The sequence below is a fragment of the Eublepharis macularius genome, chromosome 8 (assembly GCF_028583425.1).
Source record: "Eublepharis macularius isolate TG4126 chromosome 8, MPM_Emac_v1.0, whole genome shotgun sequence".
In the NCBI taxonomy this organism is placed as follows: Eukaryota; Metazoa; Chordata; class Lepidosauria; order Squamata; family Eublepharidae; genus Eublepharis; species Eublepharis macularius.
In genome coordinates, this window is record NC_072797.1 from 77189419 (window position 1) to 77211141 (window position 21723).

The 21723-nt window shown below is 42.0% G+C and overlaps 2 protein-coding genes across 5 annotated transcripts in view; one reads left to right on the plus strand and one right to left on the minus strand.

The window, feature by feature from the left end:
- Positions 1-751: 751 nt before the first annotated feature.
- Positions 752-4222, minus strand: LOC129334980 (E1A-binding protein p400-like). Its single transcript, XM_054987393.1, has 2 exons — positions 4187-4222; positions 752-1866 (listed from the first exon to the last, which is right to left on the minus strand). Exons 1-2 carry the CDS (start codon positions 4194-4196, stop codon positions 1568-1570), a joined length of 309 nt encoding a protein of 102 aa, XP_054843368.1. The 5' UTR covers positions 4197-4222; the 3' UTR covers positions 752-1567.
- Positions 4223-4739: 517 nt separating this feature from the next.
- CSNK1G3 (casein kinase 1 gamma 3) overlaps positions 4740-21723 on the plus strand; it is a 111123-nt gene continuing 94139 nt past the window's right edge. For all 4 annotated transcript variants that reach the window (XM_054986500.1, XM_054986501.1, XM_054986502.1 and 1 more), the window contains exon 1: positions 4740-5125. The gene's annotated coding sequence lies outside the window, so the exon portion shown is untranslated. The remainder of the gene's footprint in view (positions 5126-21723) is intronic.

Below are 21723 nucleotides of genomic sequence, written 5' to 3' on the forward strand. Positions count from 1 at the left end.
AGGTTTATTTGGGGGGGGGGGGTTGTTCACCGTAGAGTATATGTGATTTCTGTATATCCCTGTCTTATTTTCAGGACCACATAGTCCATTGAAGGAGCCTAACGCTTGGGCACATTATTCAGGGAAAAATTAAATTAACAGGTTTGGAATTGAATTCCTGGGGGCAGCATTACCTACCCAGAAGATGAAATAACAAGAGGGTTTAAGGCACCAAATCGAACTACACAACAGAAAGGGAGTTATGAGACACCTGCACAAAGTGTGCATGCTCCAAGGGATTTCATTGTTCTGCTGGGAATGACATCATTCCCAGCACAACAAGTAAGTGAAGCCCTACCCCCCGCCCATGCAGAGCTGATTTGAACAGGCTCCTAGGCCTGTTCCCCACACCTTTCCTGCCCCCTGCTGGCCAAGTAAGTGGGGGGGGGGGTGGAGGATGGAAGCAGGACATCCCCCGTCCCCTCTGGGGGTATGAGGATCCCTATTCCTGTGCTCTGTTTTAATGGTCATGTTTATGTTTTTGTATGTGTATTTTAGATTGGTTTAATTGTTTTAATGCAGTGTTTTTGTTTGGTTTTTAATAGCTTTTAAAACATATTTTATTATGCATTTAAAAAAATCTGTTAGGCCCTCCCTGACCAGGGGAGAAAGGCAGGGTATACATTTATGTGAACAAATAAACAAACACTTGGCTCTTTTGTTTTTAACCCTTTTTATTTATTTGTTGGACTTATATCTTGCCGTCCCTGCAAGCAGGCTTAGGGCGAGTCATATCATCATAAAACCAGTTTAAAACACAATAAATTAGTTAAAATCTTAAAAAAATAAAATCAACAGATCTCCTTGGACAGTGGAGCAGAACAAAACAGGCAAGAATTTGCCTTTTTCACACTGAGCTAACATTTGCATCAAGATATCCATCACAACTCTCAAAAAGACACAGAAATAGAACAAGTGTATGATAAAATGGATGCAAAATTTTGGTGAAGAAATAACATTTCAACAGTGGGAAAACTTTTGGACTAAGGACATAAAATTTACAGCAAGCCAAACACTAAGAGAAAATTGGTATAAAATGTTCTTTAGATGGTATGTTACACCAAAAGATATTGAAAAAATGGGTAAGAAATATGTAGGGTCATGTTGGAAATGTAAGGAAGTAGATGGTTTTTTCTATCATATGTGGTGGACATGTAAAAAAAGTTAAAAAAATCTGGAAAGATGCAGATTTTGGAAATTAACTTTGTCATAAACCTGTCCTGCTTCCAGTGGCTGCCGAGTCTGCAGAGTGCTGCTGACAGGTAACAAGGTCCAGCTGGCAAGGCGAGGAATGTGCAGAGTCCGTAAATCAAGGGAGTAGTCGAGGACAAGCCGGGTCGGAGGTCAGAGAGACAATTCCAAGGAGCAAACACAGGCAGTACAGTAGCAGCTTAGAGAACTCGTTGAAGCCACACTGAAAGGAGCCCTCCCTCTGGCTTTTATACTCTGAGAGCATTCAGTCAGCTCGCACAGCTGCTTCAAGTCTCCTCCTCTGAAGCCCCTCCTTCCTCTGAGAAGGCTGGCCTGTTCAGAGCCCGGAGGCGTGCAGATTGACATCGGGTCTGTAAGTCTCTTCTGTCCCTGCTACGCCGACGTTGCTCTCGATAGTCTGGAGATGTTGGGGAGGGGATAAGGAAGCTGGCTGCGTCTGAGCTGGTGGCTCTGGGTGGGGAAGGGGAGCTTCTGGCTGGGATTCAGCATCTGACCGTTCAGCTGTGGTCGGCTGCTGGGAGGCAGGCTGCTCCTCCTCAGGAGGAGCAAGGCTGTCAGCAAGCGTCAACTGTTCCAGCTCCTCCTCCTCTGAGGACTCGTCAAGCTCAGGCTGTACTATGACAAAACCCCAGATTATGTTGTTGGGAATAATACCAGATAATGTTGATAAAACATTACATGAACTATTTCGGTACTTGTTGACGGCAGCAAGAGTGGTAATAGTGAGTAAATGGAAAGGAGAATGCCTAACCAGAGAAATTTGGAAAGACAAAATGTCAGAATACGCGGTGATGGCAAAATTGATGAATTACATAAATAGAAGGCTAATTAAAGAATTTGATGAGAAACGGGGAAAATATTTGCTTATAATGGATAAAATCTATAAGATGTTTTAGTCCTGTAAATGTGAAAATGATTGAATATCAATACATTTTATACTTTTATTATAATTAATTATATAAAGATAATTGGAATAATAGACTGTATAATATCAAAATATTGGCAAAAAGTCAACATTGTTATTGTTAACTAAAGTATAAGTAAAAAGTAATGATAAACAGAGGGAAAATTAGAATTTTTCTTTTCCCCCCTTTAAGATAAGGAGCAAGAATAGGTCAGAATCTTCAATAGTACTTTATATCAATACTCTTAAAAGCTATGATAATCAGTTACATTAACTAATAAGCAATGTTTTTCTTAATAACTGTTATTGTTTAAAAATAGAAATAAGTTGGAGCAATATTGAAATAATGAGTTTATCGTTAAAATAATGAGTAGAAATTGATTTGGACCTTGTATGTGTAGTATACATGGAAAAATATATACAAATCAGACTTAAATATTATTTTAATTACTATTCTAATATCGACAAAGGTTATGACTTTTGTATCCTGTACTTTAACAAGCCTTGTAGCATACAGCTTTATATTTCGTCCCCCTTTCCTCCTCTTTTTTCTGTACTTCCCTTTTGTTTTAATAAAATAAAAGATATCTATCACAACTCTAAAATCTCTTTCTTGGTCTACCACTTCAGACACTATCAGTGTATGTTTAAAAATTAGGATGGTCCACTCCAGCATGCATCACAGTATACTAAGTCTCTCTCTACATGAGATACCTGGGTGCGTGTTTGTCAAGTGCCAGGAGACACAATGTTAGCTAGGAAGCATAGTTTTAAAAGACAGAGCTGGCAGAGATTGCTCCCCACTGCCTCTGGCGTGCCAGACTGACTCCCCTTCTGGAGCCTTTGCCCTGCTGACTTGCTGCTTAAAACTTTGAATTACCCAAGCCTCAACCAGTTGTATAAATCTGCTAAAAAATCAAGAATGTCATATCTGAGTTCCTTAAGAACCTTTGGGTGCATGGTATCCAGACCCAGTGACTTATTCGTTTTTAATATGTCCATTAGCTCTAGTACATTATTGCTCCTCCATATCCATTTCTCAGGTTTTCTAGCACTGAAAGCAGCAGCTCTGGCATGGGTAACCACCCCTCCTGTTCCACAGTAAAAACTGATGCAAAGAATTCATTTTGATTTTCTCATCTTTGTTAGGCAATCATTTAACCCTTTTGTCATCTAAGGGCTCCACTGTCTCAGTGGCTGGTTTTCTGCCTCAGGGCTTGCTGCTGAAAGCATTTTCTTTTTTTGCCCATCTTAGAGCCAGCTGATTTTTGTTATACCAAACCTGGAGCTTGTTCACCCCATTTGGCCTGACCGATGGTGGTGGGGTTACAGCGTCAGAGCAGGAGCTCGAAAATGTAGGTTTGAGCCCTGCTCTGCCACTACCACGGAAGCTTAACTGCACAGCCATGTTAAGCGTAGTTTCACTCTTCCAAGCTCATTTTCTTCAGTGGGAGAATGAATGTAAGTCGCTTTGGACGGTACTATAGGATCATCACTTTTCAAACTGGTCTCTCTAGCTGTCCTTTTAACATGTTTGATCTATGCGAATTAAAGTTATTTATCGCTATGCCACTTTAAAAGCTTCATCTGCCCAATGCTACACATTAACACTATTAATCAAACAATGTTTTTCAAGGCCAGTTGGCAACCTCTAGTGGTTGACCTCGGGCCTGCCACTCTTTTAGCCTACTACGAACCTAAAATAGAGAATAACAAACCACTTTTGCTCTCAGCGGGGAGAAAACGGGCTGTATCCGTATTGCATGCCTAACAAAGTAAAACTTCGACTTTTAAAAGAAAGCCTTCTTGCCTTTTTTTTTTTTTGGTCTCTTGACTTGGGATATGTAGAAAAGTATTTTTTAAAGTATTTACTTTCCATCACAGGAATGCGCAAAGCATCTCATATTTTTAAAAATAATGAAGTACACAAATACAACCCAGCTAAGAGATAGTATTCATGTCACTTTAAGGGGAAAAAACCCCAACAACTTTAAAAGCTTGAGCACTTAAACAGGCTCAAAAGCAACTAACCTGTCTTCATTCGGGAAAGGAAGCCAGCACGCCTGGCCCCCCACACCGCCAAAAGGAAAGACTCACTCACAGGGACCCTGCACAGCCTAGCCCGCCCCGCACTACAAACATGCCTCTCATTGGTCCCCTTTCTACAAGCTCCTCCCAATACTCCCGTATCGTAAAATGTCTCCGCCCTGCGTTTAAGTCTTTCCTCATTGCTGATTTGTCAGGACTCCTGTCCTTCCGTAAAAGCCAAGGTAAAGGGGCGGGCTTCCAAAGCTTCACAACCTGCTCTTGCCCTTTCTCGCCCCGCAGTGTTTTCCCACACACGACACGCTCACGAGGCTCCGCCCACCTCCCCCTGAGCGAGCCATAGCCCCGCCCGCCCCCTTTCCCCCATTGACTCGTGGGTTAATTTCCTCATGGCCGGCGTGCCCGCCGCTGCGTCTCCGCCCCGCTGGCTGGCCCCTCCCCTCCGTGCCTGCCCGAATAGCTGCTGCAGCCGTTGCCTGTAAGGCTGGCAGGGCCGGGGCTGGGAGGTGGGGCCAGGGGATGGCTCGGGCGGGCGCTCTGTTGCCTTCTCGCTGCTACCAGCGGCTTCTATGGTTGAACCCTTTCTGAGCGGAACCTCCCTCGAGGCTCGCCCTCCGCAGGCGGGCCGGCCGGCCGGTGGGACGAGGCCATCAGGCGGGAGAAGGGAGGATCAGAGCAGCAGCGACGACTCACCGTCGTTGCCTGCCTCCCGTACCCCCCGGTAGCGCTCCCCCTCCCCGCCATCCTTCCTTCCCTGCGCCGGCCAGGAGCGGCGGAGGCTCCTCCCCTCCGCGGCTGCCGCGCCACCTTCCTCCTTCCTCCCGTTCCCCGGTCCGTGCTGCCCCCGGGCCCGAGAAGCACCTGCACTTCTCCTCCCCGCCACCTCGAGGGAAGGCAAGGCCGGAGCCGGCCGCGTCCCCCAAGGTAGGGATGCCTCAGAGCGTGGCGCGGGGAGGATGCGGGGGAGGTTCGTATGCGGAGAGGGGAGAGGAGGGCGGCTTTGAACGGTGCACAATGGGAGAATTGGGGGGGGGGAGTGGGGATTGGGGCCCTGCCGAGAGGTTGTTGCAGGTCTGAAGGAGAAGGATTGGGGGGGGGGGGCTTGGCCTCGCTGGTGGCCGCGCTAAGCTAACGTGTGTTTGTTTGAGGAGGGGGGGAAGAAAAGAAAGGAAGGTTAGGTTAGGCTCCCTGTCACATAACGTCAACGGAAGCTCCAGATTTGTCTCAGGGTGGGAACAAGCGACATGAGTGCTCTCCGGCCTGTTGAGGACTGGTTTTGGTCATTGTTCGTGTGAACATAACACGGGCGGGTAGCAAATGTACACGCTCCTCTACCCGTCGCCTTGAGGAGGGGCATTGGCTGGGGAGCGAGGTAAGGGTGAAGAGAAGGTCCGTGGTTTGGCTCCTCCAACCCAAAAGCAGGAGAGAATCAGCAGTCGAATGTCTTCCCTGTGAGGAACTAGACTCAACACAGGGGATTTGTAATCTTGATAGCAGGAGAGTGAACATTGCTGCGTGGTTGTATGTGATCCTCCCCTTCCTAGTCTCCCAAGATACAAAAGTAGAGTGGCCAATTGGGATTCCTGATTCTGTACTTGGAGCCAACTTCCTGTAAACCTGTATTGCTTTCTTCTCGTTACTATTTTTTTTTAAATACCTGCAAATAATTGACTGCAGTATTACAAACAATACTTGAGATCTCTTTGAAATGCCTACTGTTATGTTCTTCTGGAAGTATTGGTTTACTAAGCTGCTTGCGTGTTGTAAATCCAAGTAAGAAAATTATTTGTAAATTCATATTGTAATGTGCTTGAAATATGAATGTTTTAATTGAATTTCCATCTAAACATCTCGGGAGGTTTAATGTTTTTAAGAGCTATTCCTGTGTGTCAGTATATGTTGTAGATTATTTTGCATACACCAACATCTAACAGTATGAATGATCATTTTTTTCTCAAATTACAGACACTTTTGTTGAGTAGAAAGGAGTGGAGGGTTAAAGGATGTGTGTGTATATAAAATGTCAAGGAATTGCAGAAACATCCGTCATCCAAATAACATGTTGGTACCAGACAGCTATACCAAGTCATAGTTCTAAAATTGAAATTAAATCAATTAATACAACTAATAATAGACTTTCCTTGCATATGCTACTAAAATGTATTTGAAGCAGGTCGTGTTTATTTTGACGGTCTAAAAAGTAATGTGTAAAAGCATTCTGAAATGTCTGGTGCTTCTGCAAGGCTCAGCTGAAATATACTTTTACTCTAACCAAAAGGCTGTAAAGTTTTCCCTGAGTTCACTTATTTGCAGAAATTTCAAGTGCTTCTTAGTCATGCTATTTTTTTTTAAGTAACTCTTTACCAAATGCCTTCTTTTCCTTCATTTTCCTCACATTTGTAAAGCAAACCAAGTTTGATACAGTTTCTGGCTGACCTGTTAGGTTACGCTGTTAATAGTTTCTGAAGTTTCTTCCAGCTGGTATATGATTTATGTAAAGTGTTTATATGTTAAGCTTGGGCTACATAAGCAATGAGAGATTTTCAGATATGCAACAGTTTTTGTATAGCTTCTAAACATCTATGCATTAAGTTTCTGTACTGTTCCTGTATTTTTCTTGTATTCAGCTGTGACAAAGCATGTGTAAGAATAATACTCATTAAGTTATGGTGTAACCGTATATATATTTAATGTTTTACCAGAACTCATTCTATTTATTCTTTGTTGCAATGTTTAGGAAAGCCCTTAACTGGTCACAAAGCTCTATCAAATAACATTGCTTAGGTATAAAAGTTTATATATAATCTCACAAATGTTGAATGGTAAATGTAGTATCATGGTTTTTTTCAATATAACAAACATTTTGAAGAAGTTGTACTAGAACTAGCAGTGTTATATAAACAGTGTGTGGGTATTGTGAGATTGCTGTGTTCAGCACAAGAAAGGCCTCACTGGAGCAGAGTATGTTCATTTAGTCTAGCATATTGTTTCTTACCGTGAGCAGTCAGAATTTCCAGAGGGCTAAAAATGGAGTGGCTACATAGACGCTTATGGACAGAGATGCTGCTGCTTAATATGGAGGTCCAGTTTCACAGTTGATGGACCTAGTAGGCATGATAATTATCTTTCATGAATTGTTCTAATCCTGAGTCAGTTTGTACAGATCCTCCTGCTTTACTGAGCTTGCGTGTTTAGCCCCAACAGAATATAGGTCTTGTATTGATAGGATGGCTCATCTAGATGGGAACCAGAAGGTGAGTTCATCCCTCCCTTCTTAAGCAGAGCACATGATTGGTACAGCCAAAACTTATTGGGCTGATTAACTGTTTATGCTTGCCATGATCTGCATAAAATGTGCTGAGCATTAGCAATTGTAAACAGTGTGAGTTGAACTAATACATAACATTCATTGGATGCTAATAAGTATATGTATGGATCTTCTGCATCTGCACCGGTTCGTGATGAGAAACTGTTAGGGTTGTTTCCCAATGACTGTAATCCCCACCAGGGTACAGTGGTGAGCAGCCTTAGTTAAGATGCAGACATCAGTTGATAATGAAGACATCTTCCATACATAGTAGACTTTGTCGGTCTAACTAATATTTTAAACGGTTTGTATCTTTGGTTTGTGATAAAATCATGATTTCTTTTAGTCTCTAATAATGGTAGTATTCCATTACATATGAAAGCAATAAAAATTACCTTGTAGAAATTGAGACCCTTTTAGGAGACTGTCAATGATATATAGACTATATCTTAGTTCACACATCATTAACTGAATGTTAACCTTATAGCATATCTTAAGAAAAATTTGAAAAACTGTATCAGTAAGAATGAATCTCTGGTCTTATGCTCACTTTTGACACCATTTTTATTGTTAGTACTTACATCACCAATACTGATTTTTTTCCTCGAGTGTTCAAGCAAAATTTGACTTTTGCCTGTCATTGTATGTAATTGTGGCAAAAACTGTATAAACCGCTGGGAGCAAGCTCATGGTTTATGTAGAAGATTGAACATGGTGATATTTACTTCCCAGTAAGCCTAGGGTAGTTCGATCTCAGGAGCTAAGCAGAGTCACCACCGGTTAGTACTTGGATGAGAGATCACCAAGGAAGTCTAGGATCACTATGCAGAGACAGGCAATGGCAAAGTATCTCTGTTAATCTTTTGCCCTGAAAACGTTATGAAGTTGCCATAAGTCAATTGAGCTAGCGCTTTGTCTCTGTCAGACAGACAGACAGACAGAGTATAAAGCATGGCATACATGTGACAGCTGTGGTTATCAATTAAGTTTTTTACATAGTAATGAAAGTTGATCCTTCTCTACTTGTGTTTAATTTAGTAAAGTCATTTTTGGTGTAGACTAAACAATAACTTTTAATATTGTCTTTTAGTAGGTACACAATTTTGGTTTATATGCAGTTACTGTATACTTATGCAAGTTGTAGAACAGCTTGATGTACCCTTAGTATGACATGGTGTGGGGTAAGGCTAGGCTGAAAGATGATGACGTGCCTAAGGTCAGCAAGCAACCAAATTTAAGGATTTGAATTTAGTTTTCTGTATTGAACACTAACATTCCACCTATTGTTGGGTTGGTCATATAATCAAAATATATGAGTGAACAAATATTGTCAACATTTGTCAGGAAAGTATTAATTGTAAAAAAAAATGTTAAATTATTCTTATTGTTAGCAATATTGTAAAAAAAAGTATAGAGGCCATCTGTAAAACCTTGGTTTCTATTCTGGCCCTCCATAGATAGCCAAAACCATTCCAGAGCTTATTTAAAACAAAGCACAGCAGTTATAAAAGATTAATGTATTTTTAAATGCAAGTGGGGGATAAAGTGAGCATGTGTTGACTGAGACTCATGCAGGGCTGAGGAGGAGGGAGACCTCACTTCTTTCTATCAGATGACACCAATGATACAGCTGATGTAAGACAATGCTTGATTTTATGGAATATTTTGACAATGCCTTCCACAATAAACATGTTGCACTGATTCTTGAGGCTGAGTAATTTTTCACTGATTCTTGAGGCTGACTAGTTTTTCACTCTGTAGCCCAGGAGATCCACATTTTCAAGCATACCTCTGCTGGAAGCATGTCTGCAGTAAGTCGTGGTGAGAAACTTGTGTTAAAAGGTTGTAAGAGTATTTAAGCCTTTCGTAATCTGTAATTTTTTACCTTCACAGCTGTCTGAAGTTCCTTTTCTGCCCTTAGGGTTTCAGTACTGGAGGTGAATCAGGCTAGGACAAAAACATCTTAACAGTAGGAAAGGAGAAGGGAAGGCTGTGCTTCTCCTCTCTCTGTACACCTTCTTCACCTGTATTTTAAATTGAATACCCAATTGTTTCTCTTATATGATTACAGTAGACTTGCACTGCTGCTTTTCCTAGGATAACTCTGAATCACCTGGGCACATGTTTGTCAAGTGCCAGGAGATGCAGTGTTAGTTGGGAAGTGTAGTTTTGAAAGACAGAGCTGACAGAGTTCGCTGTAAAGGGGACATATTCTCTCACAGTCCTCCGCTGCCTCTGGTTTGCTGGACTGTCTTCCTTTCCAGCGCCTTTATCCTGCTGCTTAAAATTTTGAATTAACTGTGCAGTGCAAATGCTCTGGAAGGGGAGACAGTCCAACGCTGCAGAGAGCTGTGAGAGAATCTGTCCCCTCTGGAGCAATTTCCTCCAGCTCTGACTTTTAAAACTACACTTCCCGGTTAACATTGCGTCTCCCAACATGTGAAGAACATGTGTCAGAAGTCTTGCATAGAGGGAATCTCTGTCTATTTTGTTGCCATGTCTGACTGGGAAAATTATGTGGAACTACTTGAAGCCATGGTATTTGGTTGAGTGATCATGTTCCCTAGGTTTGTATGATTGCATGGTGCTTGGACATCCCATATCACTTGCCTTTTTTGCCTCTGATTTATTTTACAGTGATTACAAATACTCTCTACTGTGTTTGTGCAAAGAGCACTTTTGGAGTTCTGAGAACATTGAGTGGGCTGCCGCCACTGAATGGCTCCCATGGGAGGCACAGCCAATCACCAAACAGCTGCTATGCAGTCTAGGTTCAGTTGCCCAATATTGGGAAGTTTTAAGCCAAGTGTCATCCTGTGATGAATGGCTGTTTCTGTATGGGTACTCCCTGCATGCAGAAATGTAGTGTTCCTAGACTTCCCTGCTCCAAAGAGATTGAAGAAAGCCAGGATTAGCTTTTTTGCTTTAGGACAGTATATTTTGGGAAATGAAATAGATGCCTGAAAGCACTTTGGCAAGCCCCATGACTTTCATTGGCAACATGTTGGGGGTCACTGTATTAAGTTTTTAGAAAGAGAACGTAGTCACAATCTCAGTGAAAAGAGATGAGTTTAGATGGCTAGATAAGGGCATTTACAAAGATTCCCCCTGTTCCTTAGTAAGCAAGCAGCATATTGCATACTCATGTAACAGGGCTACAAATAACGTTTTTTTTTCTGAGGGTGCTGAGAACTGAAATTATGCTCTCTTCACTATATGCCCCAACTTCACCATGTATTTATTTTTTAAAAATTGCTCTCTGTAGACCTCCTCAAGACACCTCATAACAATAAAAACTAAACACAGTAAAAACATGATTAAAGCAATCCAAGCCACTAAAAATCATGCAAGCAAAATCAATTCAGGGCATAACATCACATCAAACAGAACAGTTTTAAATAATATTCATCAAATAGTCCTCAAACTAGGAACATAAGAAGGTGGAGCTCCTTCATTAAAAGCCAGGTAAAGATAAATGCTTTTGCCTAGTACCTAAAAGTAAAGTAGCTGCCAGGGTAGTATCACGAGAGAGGGCATTCTATAGACAAGATACTACCACCACAAATGCCTTGTGTCTGATTATTGCCACCTACTCTATCTTGGCAGGGTGCAGGGGAGATAGCGAACAGGGCTTGAGAATAGGATCTCAGCTGGAGGACTGGACAATATGGGAAGATGTGGTCATTCAAGTATCCTTCCCTTGAACCATTTATGGCTTTGATTGTGTCTGGAAGCAGATGAATAGCCAATGTATATCTTTAAACATGAGAGTGATACAATTCAACCTTGATTATAAGCCTGGCTACCACATTCTGCTCCAGTTAAAGTTTCTGAACAAGTTTTTTTTAAGGCTGCCCTGTGTGGAACACATTACAATAATCTAACCTGAATGTGATCTGAGCATGGATTGCTATGGCCAGATCACATTTTTTGAGGAAGGGCTATATCTGGTGTATCATCTGAAACTGGAAAAAGGTGCTAGGTCCCTTAGACCTGAGCCTCCAATTGTAAATAATGACAAAGTCTTGGATTCCACAGAACATGTGATCTCATAGAAGGGATTTGCTAATTCTTGTGCCTGGTGTTAGTTGCTGAAGGAAGGGCAAGTGGTTTCCTCAAGTACCAGCATCTACTACAGTGCTTTCCCACTTCTTGAGATATGAAATGGGCAAGGCTAGAAGACTCAGCTGCAGCAGCTGGAGATGCTGTGGCTCCTGTTTTTTACTGAGTTTAGTTAAGCGTAGTCTTCTTAATAGCACAATCTGGAGCATGCTCACTAGGAAGTAAGTCCCACTGATTTTAGTTCAACATATGGGATGGGGGAACAAAAAAGCAACATCCAGCTATATTGCACTAGCAGTCCTTGGAGTAAGAAATAGGTTTTTCTGGACAGAGCTCAGTTTTTTATCAATCAACATAGAGGTTCACGGGGTGGTACTTTAAAAATACCGTCATTGGCAGCAGGGACAGGGAGCAGAACCCGTTTCTTGCCCCACTCACAAAGCCCAAGAATGCAACATCATTTTACAACATCAACTCATTGGCTTGTAAGTACCTCGGCAAGAACAGCAACAAAACCTGCCAGCCCCCCATTTAGTAACCAGAACAGTCCTAAATAAGGATTCTAATTTGAAAATGATGAAATCTGTTACCTATACAGTCCACATCCATGCAACTTTCATTAATGCTCATTAACAAAAAATACAGGGAGAATGACAAATCATAAATCTGTAGTGAAATGGATGGGGCATGAGAGGTGGTGGAATGGATATTATTTTTGTTGTGCTCCTCCCTGGTTATCTGCCATAGTTACAATTAAAGGATACTAAACTCTTGTAAAATTAGCTTCTGATAAACGCAGTTTGCCTATTTTTAGTTTTGAGTGTGAGAGAATTAGAACTGCTTGGCAAAATTATGCATGCACTTTTCTTCCAAGGAGTTCAAGAGGTATACATGAACCACCCTTTCTCATTTTATACCAACTACAACTCTGTGAGATAGTTTAGGCTAAGAGGTAGTGACTGGCTGAAGACCACCCCTTAAGCACCATAGCTCTGTAGGTATTTCCACATTCCCTTTCTGACATTATATCATTGTTGTGGGAGGGGAGAACAGACAGCATAGCAAGCAGTGGACCCACCTACCTTAGCAGCACTCCTCCAGTACTAGCTCATTCTCATTTATCTGGGTCACTGATGCTGGCAAGCACCTTTCCTTGCGCCTGCCAAGTGTTTTTAGAAAGTTGATAGGGACAGGTGGGGCATTTTGAGTTATTGATATTTATCAGTGTATCTAATTCTCAGTGTGGCCCCATCTGTGGCTACTTAAATCTGGAGACTGTAGCTAGGAGCAGACAGGATGGAACTTTCCACAAACCTAAGAAAAGCCTCAGGTTTGCAAGAAATCTAAAATAATACATTGGGTGATTAAAACATGCCAGGATAATAGCAATGTTGGTACCTTTAAGAAACAAATGCTCTCAATGGCTAGGCAACTACTGGAAGGTGGTGGGGCTCTTTCCAGAGCTGCTTTGGCTTTCCAGTCCACCCATGTTCCCTCCCTCCAGCCCTGGAGGAAGAATTCATTGGGTGCAGGCCTGGCAGCTACCAGCAGATGACTCACCACCACGATTTGCCTGACCCAGGCCCAGAGGCCAAATAGTAGTGGTGACTCACCTGGTGACTCACTACTATTTGGCAGTAGCTGCCTCATGAAAGCCAGCATGGTGTAGTGCTAAGAATGTCAGACTAGGATTTGTGAGGCCCAGGCTACCTTTCACACTCACAGGTTAATGCGCAATTTCCGAGGAGTCGGCACGATCTCAACTGATCTGGCTTGGCACCTGTGCATTTCACATTGTCTGAGAAGTTTTGAATTGGTGTCCTGTGTTTTGTTTAACACTTGCTTCGAAGTCCTGGTTTTGTTGTGAGCTTTGGAAATCACCTCACCCTTCTTTTAAAAAAAGTTTGTGCATGCGTTGTAATGTTACCATTTGAAACCTCACCCCTCCCTATGCACATCAGTACTGCATCTCCATGTGGCCATTTTTATACCCTAACTTTTCACATTTGAAAATAGCACTGAGGGGTGTTGAGAGCTGATTGTCCCTGCCCAGCAAATTTTCCGGCTTCCATTGGTCTCATGTGATCACCTGAACCCTGAATGGGTGGAGTGTGGTGATCTTTTTGGAGAAAGTCTAGGCTCCCCATGCTTGTTTGAACGCCATTTTTAAAGGCATCATTATAATTTACATTGAGCATTAAAAATAAAAAAGAAACGTGTCCAGTGTTCGAATGAACAGAAATGGTTCTTTGCGGAGCCAGAAAGCATATCTACTGGTGGTGATTTCCTGTGTCACTTTTCCCCCAAACAGCAGCATTGCTTCCTATTTATTGATTTAAAAAAAGATGCACAATGCTGAAACGTTACTGTCCTTTAGAAATAAAAAAAAATGCAGGAAAAGTGGACGGAGTGCTGAGGAGGGTGGGTTTTATTAGATCCACCCAGACTAATCAGCTCAAGGAAAAGGAGAGGACAGTGTAGAGAAGCAAACAGCTCAAATGTGATGAGGAAGCTTGAGGAAGCTGCAGCAGCAGAATGCAGGGGCGGAGGGGGGCGCAAAGATGGGAGCCAGAAAAGAGGAGAGGCTGAGTGGAGGCCTTGCCGGAGGGAGAGTTCACTGTGCCCCTTGCTCATTCCCAGCCTTCCGCTCTCCTTCGCTCCAGGCCGCAGATCATCCCCGGTTCACAAACTCGCTGGGATTTGGCAAGAACAAGGGCAGCTAAGTGAAGATTAAAGTCGGCTCAGTCCCAGACCTCACAGAGTGCCTTGCACGCTGCACAGCTGAAGCCCTCCCCCCCGCCGGGGCTGCCCGCTAAGCCGAGCCTGAGTTCTTTGGGGGCATCGTTTGGCCGGAGGCGCCGAGGCACAGAGGGCGAGCGTGTACACTTGTAGCCTGTGACCCCAGCTCTGCCCACCTCCCTCCCGCTCTGCACTCTGTTTTCCCTGCTCAGGCCAGGCCAGATCAGGCAGGTGCCCAGGTCCCTGCTGCCAGCCAGGCAGGCTGGGGGCGCTTGGCTGCTCTGCCACCTAATGCTGAAACGTTTAAAAAAAAGGGACAGACAAAGCGGTCAGGGAGCTGAGGAGAGTGGAAGTGGTCAGATCCACACAGCCTTATCAGCTCTCGAGGAAAAGGGGGGATAGAAGCAAAAAGGGGACAAAAGTGTTCACACTGGTATTAATGGGATCAGCTGCAAGTTGGCAGTGGCTTCAAAATTAAAATCGTGGTATGTCCACAGGGGGAAAAATCAGGGACACCACGGACTAAGAGCGGCACTGCGTCCCATGTCTTGCAGGTGTCATCTGCAAGTCCTTATTGGTTTCCCACTGCACAACTGGACTCAACCAGGTGCCCAGAGCTGCACAGCTGGGCCACAGTTTTCCCAAGTAAAAGCTGCCAGGAGGAGGGAAAGTCGATCGCTCTGGGTAGCTAGCTATGTTGTTTAATATATCAATCATGGAATTTGCTTGTGCTTTGTTTGAACATTGTTAAATCTTTAAACTTTTCATTTAATTTGTTCTTTTGTGTTTCCTTTTTCTTTAAATCTTGCGAATTGCATGTATATACCCATTACATGTATATATTGAAATGTTTTGGTGTTACTTGTACTGACTCGCACTATGTAATCCTCCTTGAGTCTCAGTTAGAAAGTTGGACTATAAAGGATAATAAATTAACCTGGTCCCCTCACTGGGGGACCTGGGATCCCCATCATAATGCTGATGGTGCCTTTATGTATGGTTGTACCCACATCCTCATATCAGAATTCCAAAGATTCTCACAGGCTCAAAAAGGTTGGGGACCCTTATCTAGGACTTGCTGAAAGTGAAACTGAAATTAAACTGTTGAGGTTCTAATTCTCTCCCCCCACCCCCACCCCAATTCAGCTCAGCTCGATCCACCTGGACTCTACTACTCCTTCCAGAGCCAGCACTGGTTCAGAATCTTTAGATTGGGGGAGATTTTTTAGAAAAATAAAGTTGAATTTAATTCCCCCCCCCCCCCAGATTAATTTTATGTTTCCGTTCTTCTTCCTGGGGGTTCACTTGCACCCTCCTTATTTACAGTCTTGTCATATAAGGGTTATTTAAGAAAGTGCGAGTTGCTTCTGTCCTCTTTATGTCTTGTTGAAGAACAAGACTGTGTAATACCGTCTTTCCCATAGGAGGATTACTTTCTGTTAAGGAGCTCTGGGAATATCTCAGAGTTCTTATTTGCTCTCCTCCCCAGAGTGTAAAATAGCTACAGTGTCCATGGTGGACTGAAGCATCCTACGGACAGGGATAGTGGTGGGATTTGCTCATGTAGCACTGTCATTAACAAACAGTAAAGTAATAATCTTTAAAGGATCTGATCCTTATTTTTTCTCTGTATGAATAGGGAAGCAGGTGAAGAATGGTAAGAGATTTAAGTGTATGTAGTAGATATCCATGACAAGTGTAGCATATATAATAAAATTCTCATTGGATTTATACTTCTGTGTTATGTACAGAATAAAATTGATACAAGCAGTTGATCTTGATTTCAAAGACTACAAAATAGGTAATATTACTAGATCAGATTTAGTTGTTGAGGCTTTCGGGTTATACAGAATATTGATTAGCTGTCTCTCCATTTTCTAGTCATAAAGCAGCACCCAAGTCAAAAAGACTACTGTGAATCTTGGCTTGTGAATTCTTAAATCTCACTTCTTGCAAGAAGATTGGATATAAATGCAACAAAGTTGTTTTGATGTATAGGAGAATAAGGTTAGGGCTAAATGCCATAAATGAAAGTTACTTTAATGTAATAAGTTTCAGTTGTTAGCATGGTTTATAATTAATTTTCAAACCTCTAGAAATCTACAGTTACGATGAACACTGACTTGGTTCATCATAACTGTATGTTATTGTTACAATGTTTGTATGGAAAAACTTAAAATTCTGAATTAAAATACTATTTTAAAAACACTGACTGACTTTTCAGATGCTTCTGTTCAGATCTTTTTAGTGACAAGTGAACATATTTTAAATTTCCTGCTTAAATAGCTTTGTCAAATTTCGGAACAACTTTTTGTAATATATATGAAGAAAACCTTTTAGAATAGGTTGCATAGGTCATCTGTAATCTTGCCACTCTATGTAATGTATGATGTTTTAAATTGTATCCTAAATTTATTTCATTATGTTTAGGAGATCCGTATCCCTTCCCTAATTTGAGAAATATAGAGTTGACAATACTATTATATGTCAATTACCTGCATCCTGTTGTGTTCACCGTATTAGTCCTAAAGAGAGAAGGGCAGAACACATCAGGTTATTTCTTTGTTGCATCTACCCATGCTTGTTGGTGTGCAAGGTTTTGGAAGAAGTAAGGTCTAAACTTTGATTTACATAATAGCAGGCCAATGCATAAGTGAGTGTTACAGACATAGGTGTCTAATGGTAGAAAGATGGCTGGATGAAATTTAAGTATTGTTACTGACCTCAGCAGCCCCAGAAACCATGGTATGTGTTGAATGGGAGTGGGGGCTGTTGTTGAACAAGCTGACTTTCAGATAATAGACTAAAATCAGATGATGCATGCTTTGTTTCAAGGAAACTTCTCTGATAGAGATTCCTAATTTTAATATGCAAGAATACAAAATAATATGTTTATTAGATTCGAACCATGTAGGTTCTATATGGACAACTGTTCCACCTTCATAGATCCAGAGGAGTTAGCCGTGTTAGTCTGTAGTAGCAAAATCAAAAAGAGTCCAGTAGCACCTTTAAGACTAACCAATTTTATTGTAGCATAAGCTTTCGAGAACCACAGTTCTCTTCGTCAGATGCATGGAGGGCAGAAAGAAACTGGTCAAATATAGAGGAGGAGAGGGGAGGGGAGGAGGAGAGGAGGGATGTAAACAACTCCTTTGATATGGAGATCCCTCCTCTCCTCCTCCCCTCCCCTCTCCTCCTCTATATTTGACCAGTTTCTTTCTGCCCTCCATGCATCTGACGAAGAGAACTGTGGTTCTCGAAAGCTTATGCTACAATAAAATTGATTAGTCTTAAAGGTGCTACTGGACTCTTTTTGATTTTGTTCCACCTTAAAGATCGGGTAAACAAGTTGGAGGTGTTAGGTCCAATTGAGTGTATTTGTGGCACTGTGTCCCTTTCTCTGGTTTGATGGCTCCCCACGACAGATACCTTGTAGCAGTTGTTCATGCTTGCCTTCAAAGGTCTTGTGCCTGCTTTTAAATATTAGGTGGCTATTGGGGAGAGGCTCTTTCCTGTGGTTACATATAGTTCATGTATTTTCTAGATGTGTTAAAACTGGTTTATTCTTCTAGGTACTCATTGGCTGACTTGCCGCTACTTTTTCTGTTGTGGATTTTATCTGCTATGTGCACTACTGGTACTTGTACTTTGTCTTATTATATTATTTTTTTACTGTAGCATTCAACCCTAGTCAGTTGGAAGGCAGAATATAAATGATTAAATGAAAGAAAACTGCCGTGTCCTGTTTTCTATTGACAGTAGTAGTGCAAACATTATTGTCATGTGTTCTTGGACCATAGAAAAAGCTATATAATTAACACGATGTTTATATTTTGGAAGACTTGTGAATTGTCGTTGTGTGCTTTACTGCTTAATAGTGTCTTTGAATTTTTAAGTATGAGTTGGTTAATATAAGAAATTTGGGCTGATTACACACTTAGAAAATGTTAATTTAATCCCATTCAGTATCTCAGTTGACATGCCTAAACATGTACTTTCAGGGCTAAGTTCTATGGGTTTCTTCTGGGCAGATAAAAAAATCCTGCTTTTGAAAGTGCATAGCTTTTTTCTTTGTTGTTGTTTCTGAAACAGTATTCTATCAGATTAAAGTCTGTGGAAAATAATCAGTTAGAGTAAAATCTTGAAAGTGTAGCAACCACTTTATTAATGTAACCAAAAAGATGCTAATTATTTTCTCAAATCAAAAGGTCATTTTTAGATGCTGCTGCTTTTTTATTCCATGTTGCATCCAAGGGGCACATAATGTACAGTTCTTCTCCTTTTTTATCCTTGCAACAAGCTTGTGAAGGAGGTTAGGCTGAGGGAGTGGGACAAGCCTCAGGTTACCCAGTAAGATTGATGACCAAACAGGATTTTTTTAAATTTCTCACCCTTACCCCATATTTTGGTAGGTCACTTGCTGGCAGCAACTTACCCCAGAGTTAGGGTTGATTGTTTAAAAATAAATGAACAAATAAACATGCTACTTTTTTAAAAAATGAGAGAAGCTTGAGCACTTGGTGAGCACCTTGAGGTAGAGATGGGCACCTGCAAAAAAAAGTATTTTTCAGATTTCAGGAAGCGCATTAAAAACTAGTATTCCAGTACCTGGTACCATTTTGGAATTCTGGTTTTTCCAAGATTCTGAAATTATTTGGGTTCCATTAATTCCCATGGGGACTTTTTCAGAGGGGGGGCGATGACTAGAGCGGCAGTTTTTCAACCAAATGATACCAGAATTGCAGCAGGGCTAGTGCTGCCTGTCCACTAAAGATCCCCCCTCCAAATTTCAAGTGAACTGGACCAAGGAGTCTAATTCCATGGGCTTCTGAACAGGGTGCCCCCCCAAGCATCTTACTTGCAGGGGTGCATACTGGAAGGAAAAATGTCCATGGAAAAGGGCCCTGCCCTTACGAAGTAGGGAGGGAAAAAGAAAGAGCCAGCCAGACCTGCAGCTCTGCTGGGTTCTACTCCTGCCCGACTTATACCATTCATAAGCCACTGTCCTCAGGCTGGGTAAGACTTAATATCTTCTGCATGATGCCTTCCCATTGCCTGGGAAACCTGTTAGGGATGGGGGAGACCTGGGATCCTTAAAAAGCTGGCCCCAGATATTCCCGAATATATAGCTAGAAATATATGAAACCCAGATATCAATATTCCTGAGAATCCTGAATAATATTCTGGATACCATGTTGGAATGTAGCATAACCCTACATTCTTTGTGAGCTTCCATGTGACAGCATGCTGTTTTTGTGCACAACTTGTGGAACTGCTAGGGATTTCTACTTTGAGCTGGAGTAAAGAAAAACCTCCTTTCCTGCCACAAAGAGGAGAATGTGTGGGGGTGGTGTGTCTGTGTGGAAAATCTGGAAAAGGGGTGTCAGTATAGTAGAGCTAATCTGCATTCTCTTCCAACCTACAGCCTTTTAACTGCCTCCCCCAAAGTTTGATCCTGAACCATGGGTGGTTCCTTTAACCTTGTGAGGGTGGAAAATGGGGGGTAGAGTTGCTAGGCTATGGGAAGACCATGCAAGATCATTGGTGCATCAGTGATGCTGCATCAACACAACAGATGGATGGAGCTGGAGATAGCAGTGCGGGGCATGGGGTGTGCAGACAAAGTTACCGCTTCTCTCTTGCTCACTGCTGCTTCCTCAGAGGGAGCAACCTAATGATAAAGTTTATAAAACTGCAAGGGCAAGAAACATTCTCTATAGTCCTTAGAGTTTTTTTAAGAATGAAAGTTGAATGCTAACCCCACTAGGAGTTGCCAGAAGTCAACTCTGACTTGAGGGCCCTCTCCACCACCATGTCCTAATAGCAACAAATATTTGTACTGAAACATTTGATTAGGGAAAAAATGTAATTCAAATTTTCATTTTTTCATTTTTTTTAATAAATGCATGTAAAATTGAAAGACAGTATAGCATGTACTTCCCTTACATTGTTTAAAAATGTTTCTTCATTCTTGTCATATTAGTAGCATACTCCTGCCCACAATATTCATATCTACCAGTGGTCTGTCTTTAGAGTTGCCAGGTCCCCTTACTCTCCTGGTGGGAGAGAGAGGGAGACCTGGTACTCGTGCACACCCACCAGGTGCAATGATGTCACTTCAAGGGCCCCTTTCAAGTGTGGGAGCATGTCTGCTGTTCCTGTGAAGTGCGGGAGCATGTTGGCTGCTGTGTGCAGTGACATTATTTGAGGAAGTATCATCATTGTACCCAGTGAGAGCACGCCCACTGCATGCTGACCTGGGGAATTTTGTCCCTTCTGGGCCCAGGCCCATTCCCCTGGTCTTTACCCCCCGCCCCATTGACCAGTTCTGTGGCAATGGAGGCAGAAGCTGGGAACAGAAGATCCCCTGCCACCACCAGGAGACTGGCAGTCCTATCTATTATCTTCCTTCCTTCCTTGCTGAGCTGGTACAGCATAGTGGTTAAACAACTGAGCTATGATGGAGTACTTCTCTGGTTTATATCTCACAAGTGCCATGAACTCACCAGGTGGCCTTGGGTAGGCTACTCCTCTCAGCCCCAGCTCCCCAGCTTAATTGTGGGGATAATAACACTGACTTTGTTCACTACTCGGAGTGGTCACTGTTCTGTCCAGAAGAGTAGTATACAAATGAACTGCTATTATTTATTATACAGTAATGTTTCTTCTTAATTATTACTATGACTACTTGATGGTAACCAAAGTTATGAAAAAGCTAATAGGTCTTATGTGAACACTTCAGTCTTCCCCAGCTTGAAAAAAGACATTGCTTTGTGTGTTTGCTGAAAGCCAAACAAAATTAATCACAGCTTGGTTTTGCTTTCTCGTGAAAGCTTTGGTTTGATTTGACTTGCCCAGCCAACTGGATAGATTCATACCTTTTTATGTGGACTGTTAGATGTATTTGTAGTTATATTATTCATCATCCCCATGCCCTGTTTGCAAAGCAGTTAATGTATGTATAAATTAATTACAACTTTGAATCTGCCAGGCTTGCAATAGTGTCAGTTCATTGTTATTTTATGAAACAATAAATATTTAGAAATGGGAAACTTACTGTGGGAAAAATAGAGCTCTTGGAAATTTTCCTTTTCACATCTCTGCCTTCACACACCTGGAAGATGGGGTGGAGCTGAATGGACAACTGTAAATGCTGATAGCAACTTTTCAGTATATTTGCCATAAAGAGCTAGAATGAAAGATGGAGAATCGTTAGATTGGTAATCTTGGTCACCAAAGTGATTAGCCAAGTGGTTAAACGTGGGACTGAGCTACGGTTGCCAGTCCCCTGCTGAGGGCGGGGGATTCCCTGCTCCCACCCTCCATTTATTTATTTATTTTATTTATTTATTTCAAATGTCTATTCTGCCTTCCCCGTGAGCAGGTTCAGGGCGGATAACAACATATTAAAATA